General features: G+C 45.6%; 1 protein-coding gene across 4 annotated transcripts in view; it reads right to left on the reverse strand.

The window, feature by feature from the left end:
• Positions 1–15,887, reverse strand: part of LOC132833335 (electrogenic sodium bicarbonate cotransporter 1-like) — a 205,798-nt gene that overhangs the window by 141,843 nt on the left and 48,068 nt on the right. For 2 of the 4 annotated variants that reach the window (XM_060851518.1, XM_060851520.1), the window contains exons 4-6: positions 8,487–8,619; positions 4,911–5,071; positions 3,846–3,998 (exon numbers count right to left, since the gene is read on the reverse strand). In XM_060851518.1, the coding sequence (XP_060707501.1) occupies positions 3,846–3,998; positions 4,911–5,071; positions 8,487–8,619 (447 nt within the window). Of the gene's footprint in view, positions 1–3,818; positions 3,999–4,910; positions 5,072–8,486; positions 8,620–15,887 lie in introns of all 4 variants that reach the window. The other 2 variants (XM_060851517.1, XM_060851519.1) reach the window with 1 other exon arrangement.

Here is a 15,887-nt window from a genome sequence, read left to right on the forward strand (position 1 = left end):
GCAGGAGGTTGTTGGACATGTTGGTACCAATGATAGAGGTTGGAAAAGGAATAAGGTTCTGCAGAGAGAATACAGAAAACTAGGCAGGAAGTTAAAATGTAGGTTCTCAAGGGTAGTAATATATGGATAACTCCTGGTGCGACGGGCTAGTGAAAGTAGGAATACGAGGATAGAGCAGATTGAATGTTTGGCTGAGGATCTGATGCAGGGGAGAAGGGTTTGCATTTTTGGATCATTGGCATCTCTTCTGGAATGGAAATGACCTGGATAAGAGGGACAAGTGGAGGGGGGTCCACTTATGTTGGAAGGGGACAAATGTCCTGGTGTGGAGTTTTGCTAGTCCTGTTGGGGAGGCTTTAGATGAGTAAGGGTGAGGGTGGGAACCAAAACAGTTGCGAGAAAAGGAAAAAGACTGAGGCTGGTACAGTAGATAAAGGAAGCAAGTCAAATAGTCAAGGCAGACAAACGCTTGGCAAAGAAGGAGGTAGGACTGATATATTAAACTGCATTTACTTTAATGCAAAAGGCCTAACAGGGAAGGCAGATGAACTCAGGGCATGGTTGGGAACATGGGGCTGGGATATCATAGCAATTACAGAAACATAGCTCAGGGATGGGCAGGACTGGCAGCTTAATGTTCCAGGGTACAGGAAGAACAGAAAGGGAGGCGAGAGATTGGGGGGGGGGGTGGCTCGTGTGTGGAATGCAATGCTAGAAGTAGTGGTAGATGCAGGTACAGTTACAACATTTAAAGGTCATTTGGACAGTACATGAATAAGAAAGGTTTGGAGGGATATGGGCCAAACGCAAGAACGTGGGACCAGTTTAGTTTGGGAAACTTGGTCGGCGAGGACAAGTTGGACTAAAGGGTCTGTTTCAGTGCTGTAGACTCTATAACTCAATCACCTGTTAATCCTCTATACTTGATGTAATACAACTTCAGTCAATGCACAAGAGCACAAATGAATAAAATGAGCAGGTTACTATTGCTCAGTTGGTCTCCTTGTAGCTCAGATCACAGCGTACCCCCCTCCCCCACCACTCCCCTCGTTGGTAAGTGTTGGACTTACTGAGCAGTGCCATGCTTAGGCTCTGCTGGGCTTGGAGGTCCTGGTCTGCGCATCGAAATGCCAGGCAAGGTACAGAGTTCTTGAGCGGACTGCAAGCTTATTGTAGGCCATCGATAGTGAGATGGAGAGAGCACGGCAGCAAGGCAGAGACGAGAGAAAAGGAAAAATCTAGCAACAGCAGCAGGAAATTTGATTTACAGTAAAAAAGGACAGTCAAGAGGAGGAATTTCTAGATCAGCAATCTCAAATCTCAGACAATCACAAGGAAGAAAATCAACAGATCAGATCTCATCTCTCGTCATCGTGCTTGTCAAACTCAGTTAACCAGGGAATGTATTGTACTCCAAAACCTTCAGAAATTATTATTCAAATCTCACAAATATTCAAATGTAGTCCAATACTTTAAATGCGCAAATGTATTCAAAATATTTCACATTTGCAAACTGTTTCCAATATTGGGAGAAATCTACAAGATGAACATCTCCATGACTAGTGAGCAGTCAACCCTGGTCAATAATGTTTAAGAAGCAAAATGAATTAAGATGCGAAATATCAATTACATATCCTTAGGTTTGTTAATCCATCGGGTAGAATAAAGGCCTAATGGATTCATTTTGTTACTTTGGAAAATTATTTTGACTGAGATAATTCAGGGTTCCACAAAGTTATTCCAGTCAATCAGGTCATGATTTGTTGAATTACAATCTACTTTCAGTATCGCTCCTTCACTAAACACATGGAGGATATGTAACTTAAAATCATTTTCAAAAACCCACACCATTATCAGCATCTGAGTAATTCACAACCAGTATATGTCAGGGTGAAGCTGGTGAGGATGACCTCCTGAGGTTGAACTTTACTTGGTGGAGTGTGTGGACCAGGGCGTTGGGAGGTGGTGTATCGGACTGGTCATGTATTGTTCATTCTGTCATGGAATGTCACAAATCTGTAACATTGCACCCCCAAGGGGTGGGGGTTGTTGGGAAACAGAGTTTCCATGATGTCAGTATAGTCCGGATCAGTACAGTCAGCCAGGACCTCACAAGATTCACCCCAATGAATAAACTGAGATCTAACCAACTCCATTACCAATGCTCCAATTGATTTCATGTATGGTGATCATACCCAAAGATGGGGTAGTGACTGACTGGTGATTTCTGTAACACCGTCCACTCCAGCTCCAATCAGTACACATTAGGAGCTCAGTGATAAATATATATATATGTATATATATATATATATATATATCCTGCTGTAGTAGATCATTTAAAATATTACTATAAGGAAATATCTTCATTATTGTTTGATATCATTTTAAGTTTGCAGGTTTTAAATCACTTTATTGCAAAAATTAAAGAACTTTCCAAAGGGAGAACTGGAGTAAGACTCCATTTGCAGCTCTATGGAGAAAGAACAAGAGAGTGGGTGCAATTTGATCATTCTGTTAAGAGGCATGGCAGAGGCAATGATGGGCCAAATGGTCTCTGCCTGTGCCGTGTGACTCTACAATCCACAAGAAAGAAACAATGAACTTCCCGCCAGGGATTACGCCAGTCAATCAGTACGCCATCTGAAAGTCCAAACGATTTCAATAGTTATAGCGTAGAGGCAGGAACACCAACTGAGAGGTACAGACATCTCTCTGAGTGTAATATTACTGCCGTCTCTTACCAGTTGGTCAATGGGATCTTCAGGGATCTACGTTGGTGCAGGAGTAGCCAAGAACTATTTTAAGAAAGGTATACACTAACCAGGCAGGCAGCTGCATGGGATTGCCAGACAATGCAGCTTTTAGCAGAAAAATGACCCAAATCATTAACTCAAAAAGACTCAAATGTTCCACGTTACCCAATAGTTAGTGGGTCTAATGAGCTAACAGTTTCCCATCTTGAATTATTGTGACAGGTTACATTTGGAGTCAATTTCCACTCCTCGGTGTCTTTGTAAAGGAGTGGCAAGTTTAACTCTGCTGATTAACTAACTTGACACTGGGAACATGTTTGAAGGGTCAGAGTTTAAAGTATACAGAACGGCTTTGTACTAACTACAGGGCAATCTGCTATCGCTCTTGGCATCCATAACTCTACAACAGACGGAACAAGCTATAAATCAGGTAACAGCACACAAATGTTTTCTGTGAGGAATTTCCCATGGGTAAAGGATTCCTTTCCCATTGTGTGTTTCTAATCTACTCCACACAAAGCAGAGGGGGAATCTGAAACTCTCTCTTCCCTGAAGCACTTTCGGCCTGTTGGGATTGTGGAAGTTGGGAGACTTGACAGAAATTTGTTGGTTAGGGATTTTACAGTGTGAAGCTAGAATGCAGAGCAGTCATGGGGTAGCAGAATCTGGAACTGATTTAAGGGGCTGAATGGCCTCCTTTGTTTCTTATGTTCCATAGAAGGAAATGCCATTTTGTCCTAATCATCTACACTTCCCTCCTGGTTGGCGTATTATCTGAATAAGACGTTTGGACATTGTGGTACTCTGGATGTAGTGTCTAATAATAAGTGGGGGGGGGGAAATGGGAGGTGCTGCCCCCACCTGCACCCTCACCCGGGGGTGAAGAATCTCCATGAAGTTGTTCTTTTGGGGGGAGGTTTACTCCCTATGATATGAGACCATACATGGAGGATGATGAGGGAGGACGTCAGGGCTGAAGAGGAGCAATGGGGCTGGTAGACAGTAACTGGAGTTGGTGGGGAGGGGGCGGGGGAGGTTACTGCAGCAAATTGGCACCAGCATTACCATTATCCGAGGCGGAAAACAGCCTACTTGCACTCGACACCGTCTTCCCAATTTCAGCCAGCGAGCGGAGGTTGGATTTCTTAGTCTGATGCCGATGCTTGCGCAGGAGCGTGTAGGTCACCTTCTCCTTCAGGTCAGCTTTTAAAAGCCCGTGAGCAATTTGGTTATCAATGATTGTCTCTGCCAAAACACAGGAAGAAAGGGTCAATCCCCTCCCCTTGGAGGGGTCAGGAAACCAGCTCCAATTCCGAACTCTGCTGTGATAAAGTCACCAGGCATCCTCAATACAGAACCTGCATTGCTCTTGCCCCTTTCACATCCTCAAAACACACTTTACGGCCAATCAAGTATTTCTAAAGGGTGGTCATTCTTGGAATGTAGGAATTTGCACACAGTAAGCTCCAGCAAAAACAGCAGCTGTAAATAAAAGACCCGACCGTCCATTCTCAGAAATACTGGCTGGTGAAAACTGTTGAGCAGAACACTCCCATTCTCGTCCTGAGCTGGGGGGGACAAATGGAGCAGCAGGCCATCCTGAAAAGGGACGGTGATGGGTTACAGCTTGTGGTACATGTTGGTACCAAAGTGAGGAATATGATCTTGCATCAAGAATTCAGGGAACTAGGCAGTCAATTAAACAGCAGGACCTCAAATGTTCATAATCTCTGGATTTCTCCTGGTGTCACGTGCCAGTGAGTGTAAAAGTAGGATAATAGGGCAGACAAATGGAGGGTTTTAGGTTCCTGGATCTCTGGGACCGTTTTGAGGGACACGCACAAACAAGATGGTTTGCACCTGAACCACATCAGGACCAACATCCTTGCAGGAAGGTTTATTAGTGTTTTTGGGAGGAGTTTAAACTCATCTGGCAGGAGGAGGGGACACAGAATATCAATGAAACAGAGACACATCATGCTACAGTAGTACTGTAGTTCAATGTTCCATCTAAGTGATGGCATTTCCAACAGTGTAGCACTCCTTCAGGAACTGCACTGAAATTGTATATTCATACACCATGCATTGATATAGCACCTTTCTGAACGTTAGCTGAGGGACCGGGATGTCCCCAGGTGCTGAGTTGTAGAAACATACCAATAATCTGTGGGAGTGTCGAAGCTTCCAGATCCAGCAGGACCAGTCCCTTCTCTATACACATCCGGAGTTCAAATAAACTGTGCAAGGACAGCGTGGCCACATGAGGTTTGCTCCATCGCTCTCCCCCTTCTTCAACCTTCTCTTCAAATTTGATCCACCTATTGGATAGCAAGGAAAGCTTTAAATATAAAGCACATCTACCTCCAGTGACCTTGCGTATGCTGGGCAGAATGGAGGTGGTTTTCTTCAACGGTCATGCTCAGAGACCACCCTTCACAATTTTACAAACCCTCCAACGACCCTCTGCTCACTGAGCCTGCTGTTCCTGGGAGGCTGTGCTGTAGTCCCAGCTCCTAATGCAAAGCCCCTGCTAAGTGAATAAACCCTGCTTTGTTGAGCTTAGAAATTAAACCAGGCTGGTTTTCCCTTTCCCACTCACCCGCTGGGTGGCAGGGTGGCTCAGTGGTTAGCACTGCTGCCTTACAGTGCCAGAGACCCGGGTTTGATTCCTGCCTCGGGCAACTGTCTGTGTGGAGTTTGCACATTCTCCCTGTGTCTGTGCTGGTTTCCTCTGGGTGCTCTGGTTTCCTCCCACAGTCCAAAGATGTGCAGGTTAGGTGAACTGGCCATGCTAAATTGCCCACAGTATTAGTCAGGGGAAAATATAGGGTAGGGGAATGGGTCTGGGTGGGTTACTCCTCTTCGGGGGATCAGTATTGACTTGTTGGGCCAAATGGCCTGTTTCCACATTGTAGGGAGTCTAATCTAGTCTAACACAATGGGATTGTCAATCACTCCATTAATAAATATCAGGAGAGAGCTGACAGTTTCTTCAACAGCTCTGGAATCAACACAGTGGGAGGGATGTGATTGCACTGGGGAGGAGATTTCCTGGCCTGGAGAGTCCCAGTTATGGAGAGGGATGGGACAGACTGGGGTTGTTTTTCTTGGAGCAGAGGAGGCCGAGACCAAGGCAGGAACTGAATTGAACAGATGGTTTTATTTCGGTGATAACGATGTTCTGAAGAAGGTTCACTGCAGCCTCAACATTAACCCTGCCTTCTGTCCACAGATGCTTGCCAGACCTGCTGAGCTTCTCCAGCAATTTACTGTTTTCGTTTTAGAAATTTTTCCTCTGGGTGGAGGGATCAGTGTCCGGGGATTGGGGAAGGGGCAGGGGGTTGAGGAAACCCTTTCTCACCCAGAGATGGGGGTGGGGAATCTGGAACTGACTGCAAGGGTGGGAGAGATGGAAGAAAGGTTTAGATTAGATTAGTGTGGAAACAGGCACACTGACCTGCCGAAGCGCAACCCACCCAGACCCATTCCCCTACACCTAACACTGTGGGCAACTTACCTAACCTGCACATTTGTGGACTGTGGGAGTAAACGGAGGAAACCCACGCAGACATGGGGAGTCAGTCGCCTGAGGTGGGAATTGAACCCAGGTCTCTGGTGCTCTGAGGCAGCAGTGCTAACCACTGTGCCACCGTGCACTTGCGACATCAAGGTGTACGGGGCTATGGGCCAAGTGCTGGGAAAGGGGATTACAATAGTGAGGGGGGTAGTATTTGACCAGCACAGACTCAATTGGCCGAAGGGCCTGTTTCTGTGCTGTGGATTTCTATGACTCTGCGAAATGGCAGGCTGCTGCTGTTAATGTAGCACTGATGATTGCCAATCTGATAGAGAATTAGAGTGACTCTCTGGGAGTGTTTAAGAAACTTTTCTTTTCCTTAAAGAGTCATCACAGGATTATTCCGGCACAGAGGGAGACCATTTGGCCCATCGTGCCCACACTGCCTCGATTACCTACTCCAGCTCCGTGATGTAGTGCCAATAGTTGACGAGGGCTGCATTAACTGCACATCTCCCGAGAAAATAAAACAATCGTCTTGTTTATATGTTTCACAACCTCTGGACATCCTAGAATGCTTTGCAGCAACCAAGTATTCTTTGCTGGGCAGTTAGTGCAGGAACACAGCAGCAACGTCCTGCACAGCAAGATCCCACTACATAATAATGACCAGGGCAGCATAGTGGTTCAGGGGTTAGCATTGCTGCCTCACAGCACCAGGGACCCAGGTTTGATTCCCACCTTGGGCAACCGTCTGTGTGGAGTTTGCATCTTCTCCCAGTGTCTGTGTGGGTTTGCTCCGGGTGCTCCGGTTTCTTCCCATAGTCCAACGATGTGCAGGTTAGGCAAATTGGCCATGCTAAAATACCCATAATGTTCAGGGATATGTAGGCTAAGTGCATTAGTCAGGGGTAAATGTAGAGTAGCAGGGAAGGGGAATGGGTCTGGGTGGGTTACTCTTTGGAGGGTGGGTATGGACCTGTTGGGCCGAAGGGCCTGTTTCTACGCTGTAGGGATTCTGTTTTATAATTCATTTAAGTGGTGATCGTTGAAGGCATAAGCACTTGCATAGGAGACTGGGAGCCCTCTTTTAAGGATTTCATGGTGAGAAACTGTGGATGGAGAGTGGGCAGTGATAAAGTGGTCAAACGATTAGGTTTGTAGAGAGGGAGGGTGATGATTGTGCTTTCAGAGATATGAATGTTCAGTTGGTTACTCAGCAGTTTTGAGGGAGTGGAGACTTAAGTTAGCAGGAGGTTGGTGTCATGTATAACATACCTTTGTTGGGGACACATGGAGAGAGATAATGGGGAAATTAGATGGGATGGTTGTTGCGGGTTAGGCCCAGGGAGGCTGAAAATAGGGTTTAACATCATAAGACCATAAGACATAGGATCAGAAATAAGACCATTCAGCCCATGAAGTCTGCTCCACCATTCAATCATGGCTGATAAGTTTCTCAATCCCATTTCTCCCTGTAACCCTTGATCCCCTTGACAACCAGGAACCTATCTATCTCTGTCTTAAACACACTCAATGCCCTGGCCTCCACAGCTGTCTGTGGCAGTGAATTCCATCGATTCCCCACTCTCCGACTGAAAATGTTTCTCCTTATTGTTGTGGTTCTGCTCGCCGAGCTGGAAGTTTTTGCTGCAAACGTTTCGTTCCCTGGCTATGGAACATCATCAGTGCTGTTGGAGCCTCGTGTGAAGCGCTGCTTCTCCTTATCCCTGTTCTAGAGAAGGTGGGGGAGGGAACCAGCAGGTCGATCTTGAATAGATTGATGACAATGAAAATCACAAACTCTTGGAAGGGAGGGGAAGGTGGAATATGAGAACTGGCTCAGTGTAGAAGCTCTCAAGATCTGATGGTGCACAGAGTGCAGACTCCACCCTTACAGCTGGTGTGAGAATCCCCATGGTACAAACAGTAGACACTGACACAATGGACGGGTTTCCCTGTCTGTCAGGTGTTTGCTGAAACGATATATAAAATCTGTGGGCACTATGTATGCCTCAACTAACATCTCAGAAACAGATTGTCCGATCCTTTGCTGTTTGTTGCAGCTAGCTTTGTACAGATTACCCGCTCGATACCCTTGCGCTGTAACAATGGGGACATGTCAAAGGCACTCCAGTATCGCCTGTGGGTCATCCTGACTCACAGAAACTGGTTCCTCATCTGGGATTTTTCTGAACAGGAGAAGGTTTGCTTGCCTGGCTGTTTCCTTCCATTCCATCTCCTGTCCATCCACGGCCAGGAGTTCATCCAATTCCGTGAAGAGCTGGGGGGCTGGACTTTCGTCATCCTCCCCCAAGATGAAGCGAATCCTCTCAGCAGCAGGTGAGACTGCAAAGACAAAGTTACTGCGTTTCACAACAATGGCTCGCATTTACATAGCACCTTTAACGCTGTTACCAACATCTGCAGAGGGTTTCAAAGAAACAAAGACCTGACTGAAGATTTAACACTAAGCTCCATAAAGGAGAAGGGGACCAGAGGTGTGTGTTAGGTAGAGTGTGTTAAAGTGCGGGAGAGAGAGAGAGGTGATGAGGTTTAGGAGGACAGTATTCCAGAGTTCAGGGCCCAGGCAGGTGGACGCCCAGCCACCAATGGTGCGGTTAAGAAAATCTGGGCTGCTCATGAGGCCAGAATTGGAGGAAGGCAGATATCTCAGAGGGATGTAGGGTTGGAGAGAATGACAGAGGAAGAGGGGGAAGTGGGATGATTTATTAACAAGGATGGGAGGCTCACGTTCTCTTCTCGTGTCCAGATGTACAGGACCTCATGGTGAATGTCCCAGCCTATAATTAACACTCCCTGTTCATCTGACATTGTTACGTCGCACTGACCATTCTCTGTTATGGAGTTCAAGGCCTTGTTATAACACAATGTGGTGACGGAGCTGGGAAAAACATGTACAGGAGAATGAAATTATTCCAGCACGCCTGGAATAATTGCCTGTCGCAAAGATGTTACTACAGTTGTTATGGGGGATTTCAACATGCAGGTAGACTGGGAGAATCAGGATGGTATTGGACCTCAAGAAACAGACTTTGTGTAGGCCTCCGAGATGGATTCTGAGACCAGCTGGTGCTGGAGCCGACCAGGGAGAAGGCAATTCTGGATCTAGTATTGTGAAACAAACCAGAATTGATCAGGAACCTTGAAGTGAAGGAACCATTAGGAGGTAGTGACCATAATACAATAAGCTTCAATCTGCAATTTGAGAGGGAGAGGGTACAATCAGTAGTGACAATATTTCTGTTGAATAAAGGGAACTATGGAGCTATGAGGGAGGAGCTGGCCAAAGTTCAATGGTGCAATACCTTAGCAGGGATGACCGTGGTGGAACAATGGTAGATATTTCTGGGTATAATTCAGAACATGCAGGATCAGTTCATTCCAAAAAGAAAGAAAGAAAGATCCTAGGAGGAGGCAGGGGTGGCCGTGGCTGACGAGAGAAGTTAAGAAACATATAAAGTCAAAGGAGAAAAAGTATAACATAGCAAAGATAAGTGGGAAAATGGAGGACTGGGAAGCTTTCTTAAAGAATAACAGAGAATTACTAAGAAGGAAATTCGCAGAGAAAAAAATGAGGTACGAAGGTAAACTGGCCAATAATATAAAGGAGGATAGTAAATGCCTTTTTAGATATGTGAAAGGGAAAAAAAATGGTTAAGACCAAAATTGGGCCCTTGAAGACAGAAACAGGAGAAAATATTACGGGGAACAAAGAAATGGCAGAAGAATTGAATTGGTACTTCAGATCTATGTTCACTGGGGAAGACACAAGCAATCTCCCTGAGGTAACTGTGGCTGAAGGACCTGAACTGAAGGAAATTTATATTTGTGTTGCTGGTTAAAGCACAGCAGGTTAGGCAGCATCCAAGGAACAGGAAATTACACGTTTCGGGCCAGAGCCCTTCATCAGGAATGAGGAGAGGGTGCCAGGCAGGCTAAGATAAAAGGTAGGGAGGAGGGACTTGGGGGAGGGGCGATGGGGATGTGATAGGTGGAAGGAGGTCAAGGTGAGGGTGATAGGCCGGAGTGGGGTGGGGGCGGAGAGGTCAGGAAGAGTCCTCTTCCCATAAACACCCATAATTTATATATATGGCAGTAATTCTCTGCTTTTAACAGCATTCGTCATTAGTGTAAACTAACCATTAAAAATTCCAACTGAGAATTGAGGAGAAATGTCTTTACCCAGAGAGTGATGAGACTGTGACAACCTGTTAGCCCAGGTTGGGCCGAATGGTCTCAATATAAAGGAAGAGGAAGCTGAATAAAAAGGTGAAAGCAGGATGAGAATGACATATTGACATTGAGTTTGTTGGAGATTGGGTGGGAGGTGGTTTCTAGGCACACAAACATTGGCATAGTCCAGTTTGACTCAGAGGCCCTGTAATTTCCACAGGAGGTTATTTATGAATAATTCCACTCAGCTGAAATAAATATTGAGTCAGTTCTGCCCTTTGTTCAGGTGCAAACTGACTTCGGCAGAAAGCTCTGAATTAATTTATCTTTATAATTTAGTTACTGTTTCCTGGCCCAGTGATTTCCCATTGCTCTGACTCAGAGGGTAAATACTACCTGGGTCTCAGGTCAGAGACCTAACTCTGGAGCAAGGTTCTCTCTCAAGGTGAGGACCTTACAAGAGGCAGTTCAGTTTTATCACAGTTACTGTGAAGTCCACGACAGGTAAGCTCAGAGCACTGCATGGACTGCAGATGCTGGAAACCAGATTCTGGATTAGTGGTGCTGGAAGAGCACAGCTGTTCAGGCAGCATCTGAGGAGCAGCAAAATCAACATTTCGGGCAAAAGCCCTTCATCAGGAATAAAGGCAGAGAGCCTGAAGCGTGGAGAGATAAGCTAGAGGAGGGTGGGGGTGGGGAGAAAGTAGCATAGAGTACAATAGGTGAGTGAGGGAGGGGATGAAGGTGATAGGTCAGGGAGGAGAGGGTGGAGTGGATAGGTGGAAAAGAAGGTCTGGGGACAGTGCTGAGCTGGAAGTTTGGAACTAGGGTGAAGTGGAGGGAGGGGAAATGAGGAAACTGTTGAAGTCTACATTGATGCCCTGGGGTTGAAGTGTTCCGAGGCGGAAGATGAGGTGGGTCAGTGGTTAACACTCTTTCTCTTGAAGCATGGTGGATATCAGTTCGTGTACCACTTCAGACTTGAGCTTAGAAACTATTCTAGGTGCAGAGCTGAGGGGCTGCCCCTGAGTCCAACGTTAAACTGAGACCACCTCCTCTCTGCTAGCAATAACAGACCCAACCCAATGTTCAACAGAGAGCAGGGCAGCTTTCCCTGTGGTCCTCAGTCCAACACTCATTCCTCAATCAATATGACAAAGGACACGATGATCAGGACATGACTGGAATGTTGAGGTTCCCGTGAATAAATTAACAGCATTTCCTTATAGTACCAGAGGCAAGTCTTTGAAATTGCTTTGTTGATTCTCAAAACACACTGAGACATAAAAGATGCTATACAAATGCAGGGTTTTTTTTTTTGCAAGCATACCCTGACATTTCTCTTGTCAGTAAGGAACTGAGTGGATAACATCGCCATTCTATAATGAGGGCAAGAACACAATGGATGATCAGAAATCAATGTATTACATCAAACATCTCCCAGCCCAGATGAACCTGCCACTGACCCATCCAAACTGGTGAACCAGGAAGTGCTCACATCTGACCACTAGCATGAGCCATCTTTTCCTTCATTTATAAAAATCAATAAACCTTTCATTCAATTAAGTCAACTGAGGAACAACAACATTTATATTCTGACAGTGGTATGAACACTCACTGAGTGAGGGAAAACCTGGCGCTGTTCTGCTTCAGGCAGAGCAGGGTGAGAGGAGATGGAATACAGGAATTCAAAATTACATGAGATTTCGAGGTAAATAAGGAGAAACTACTGGCAAGTTTCAGGGAGCGATGGACTTGCACTCCAAGATCCCTCTGTATATTGGAGCTCCTCAGGATTTGGCCATTTACCTTATACTTCCCTCTTGCTTTTGACCATCCACAGTGCATCACCTCACACATGTCTGGGTTCATGGTTCCTGGTGGAAACATCGACTGTCATGCTCCTCTGATGCTGCTTGACCTGCTGTGCTTTTTCAAGTTCCACACTTTATCGACGCTGACTTTCCAGCATCTGCAGTCCTCACTATCTCCATTAAACTCCATCTGCCATTGCTCTGCCCAACCTTCCAACTGACCCACATGCTCCTGCATCCTTTTGTATTCTTCCTCATTATCCACAACTCCACCGACTTTTGAGTCATCTGCTAACTTACTAATCAGACCACCGCCATTTTCATCCAAATCATTTACATAAATTACAAACAACAGAGCTCTCAGCACTGATCCTTGTGGAACACCATTGGTCACAGACAACTAAGGACAGCCAATAAAAACTGGCCAATCAGTGACACCCATGTCCAACCAGTTGATAAAACAAAAATTGGAACTGAAAGAGGGGAGCACCGGCTAAAATAATTCAGGGAGGAATTAAGTGGAGTTCTACACAGAGAGGGTGGTTGTGATCTGGAACACACCATTTGAAAAAGCACTAGAAGCAGAGGAACCTCCAACAGGTTCCTCAGAAAGGAACCGGCTTGCTGGGATATGGGGATAAAATCAGGGGAGGCGTGGTCAAACATTGGACAGCTCTGTCAAAGTGCGATGGGCCGAATAACCTCCCCTGAGCTGCAGAAATCTATTATCCAAGAGAAACGAGGCCACTTGACTGAGCCACCAAACAGCCTCAGTATCTGAATAATAAAACTAAACCATAGAATGAGTCACAGATGGAGCAAATTAAGGAAAAACACACACACACACACACACACACACACACACACAAAATGGACGTGTAGATTTTAGGTTCAGTCACAGGTGCAAATCATGGGGCCTAATTAACCGGAACATTCTAGGCAGCAGTCAAAACCTGCAAGTCATTTTGTAAGATATTCTGATTGAGAGCAACCCTTGTACCTCCTATGTGCAATGTTGACACTTTGAGCTGTACTGTCACTCAAAATCCAGCACGACAAGGGTTAAACCCAGCAACCGCTCACCGGCTTTCAATTCATTTTAACATTCTTCTTGTTTTTTGCAAAATGCTTATAAATTATCCCAAGTCCTTCCAGACAAACTACTCCACACAGCCTTACATTTGACAGAAACTGCTGAATTCGAGATTCATTTCAAACAATTTCCAGGGAAAGGGAATGAAAGGACAATGTGTGAACTCTGAGGATGACGCTGCAACACACTGCTGTGAGCAAACATCTGAGAGAAAATTCCCAGGGGCGTTAAAAGAAAGTTGTCTTCTTTGTGTTCATTGCCTTCTGTTAATTCACCCAAAAATATATTGGGGTTTGGGGAGAGGGAGGGTGTATGGTTTAGGCTGACTATGCATAATTGTCCAATCAGAAAGTGAAGGGTTTTTGGCTTTCCAATTGGCCACAGGAAGAGAAGGATTGGAGCGAGTGAGGATGAACATATTGGATGGTGTTGGGGGAGCGTGGATAGCAGGGAGCAGTTATAAACCAATCAAAGTTAGCAACCCAGAGCTGAGGGGGGGATGGAGCCAATGACAGATACGATGTAGATGCTCGGTATTCCCAGTTTCCAGTGGGAACGTCAGGTCTTCAGGCTACATAATTCCTTATTCCAACCTTGTGGGACAAAACAGCTAGTGTGGAAAAATGGGCGAATCAGAAACTGGGGTAGAGACTGCAGGAAACAAAACAGCATATTTCACAACCTCAGGGCGTTCCAAAGGGCATTAATGGAGTTAATGAGTATTTCAGAACTGTAATCACTGCCAGAACACTGGAAATACAATAGTGAAGCTGTGCATAGCAAGATCTCACAAACAACAACGTGTCAATTTGGTTTTTAGTGATGTTAGCTGAATGTTCATTGGCCAGAATCAAGCCTGATCAAGTTCTTCAGCAGAGCTTCTCATTCCTCCAAGTGAAGACATTTCTTCCAAAATTATCAAGAGCCTTATAGCACTGGACACTAGCCCATTGCCGGGAATCAGTTAAGCTCAGTTGGCCGTATTGTAGGTTTGCAGAGCAGTTCGATACCAACAGTGTGGGTTTAATTCCCATCACCGGTTTGAGGTTATTATGAAGGACTCTCCTTCCCAACTTCTTCCCTCACCTGAAGTCTGGTGGCCCTCAGGTTAAATCACCACCAGTCACTTCTCTCTAATGAGAGTGTGGTCCCTCTGGTTTGGGAAGACTGTGGTGTTACAACACATGCCAACCAGTTGTAATAGTGTGAGGATTAGGGAAAGTTGTCAGAGGGATACTGGGAATGGTCTTTACAAACGTGAACAGAGGAGGGAAGGAGTTACATATACAGAAGAAGAACCAGTAAAACCGAACAATATCTCACACTGAATAAAAACTGCGGATGCTGTAAATCAGAAACAAAAACAGAAGTTGCTGGAAAAGCTCAGCAGGTCTGGCAGCATCTGTGGAGAGAAATCAGAAAGTGTCACCGGACCCAAAACATTAACTTTGATTTCTTTTCACAGATGCTGCCAGACCTGTTGAGCTTTTCCAGCAACTTCTGTTTTTGTTTCTGGTAATGTCTCATACTGCTCTGGCCCGTCTTGTATATCAGTACCTCCACTGAGAAGTGAAGTTTCCTGGCTTTCCTTCCCCTCTGGGTAGTTTTGACAATCTTTGTATCCAAGAGCTGGAGTCAGAAACTGTGAATTCAGTCACACCACCAACATAGCCTTCATCAGTCAGGGCATTGAGTACAGAAGTTGGGAAGTTATGTTGTAGTTGTACACGATGTTGGTGAGGCCACACTTGGAATATTGTGTCCAGTTTTGGTCACCTTGCTATAGGAAGGATGTTATTAAACTGGAAAGAATGCAGGAGAAATTTACAAGTATGTTGCCAAGACTCAATGGTCTGAGTTATACAGAGAGGTTGGACAAGCTAGGACTTTCGTTCTTTCGAGTGTAAGGGACTGAGGGGGGACCTTATAGAAGTGTATAAGATCATGAAAGGCATGGGTAGGGTGAATACAGTCAGTCTTTTTCCCAGGGTTGGTGATTCGAGGACTAGAGGGCATCAATTTAAGGTTGGGGGAAAGAATAAAAGGGAACCTGAGGGACAACCTTTTTACACAGAGGGTGGTACGCATATGGAATGAGCTGCCAGTGGAAGTGGTTGAGGTGGGTACATTATCAACATTTAAAAGGCATTTGGACAAATACATGGATAGAAAAGGTTTAGAAGGATATGGCCAAGTGCAGGGTCATGGGGTTAGCGTGGATGGTCATTTTGAGGGGCATGGACCAGTTTGGGCCAAAGGGCCTGTCTCCATGTTGTAGGACTCAATCTATAAGGAGAAAGGTGTTGGAAATTTGAGGAAGATGGCGGTGAAGTCCTCCCACCTCTCCATCCCATGAGAAAGCCCCTGGTCTTCTTCAAAATGGTGGCCAAGAGATGATCCCACTGCAGCAGCATGAGTGTTAATGTCAGCACTGATGTTCCCGGTGTGTAACCGATGGAGTGCTGTATTGGAGGGTCACAGCCACTCACTCCTCTGGATGAGCACATGCTTCT

This window comes from Hemiscyllium ocellatum, chromosome 36, assembly GCF_020745735.1.
Source record: "Hemiscyllium ocellatum isolate sHemOce1 chromosome 36, sHemOce1.pat.X.cur, whole genome shotgun sequence".
Taxonomy (NCBI): domain Eukaryota; kingdom Metazoa; phylum Chordata; class Chondrichthyes; order Orectolobiformes; family Hemiscylliidae; genus Hemiscyllium; species Hemiscyllium ocellatum.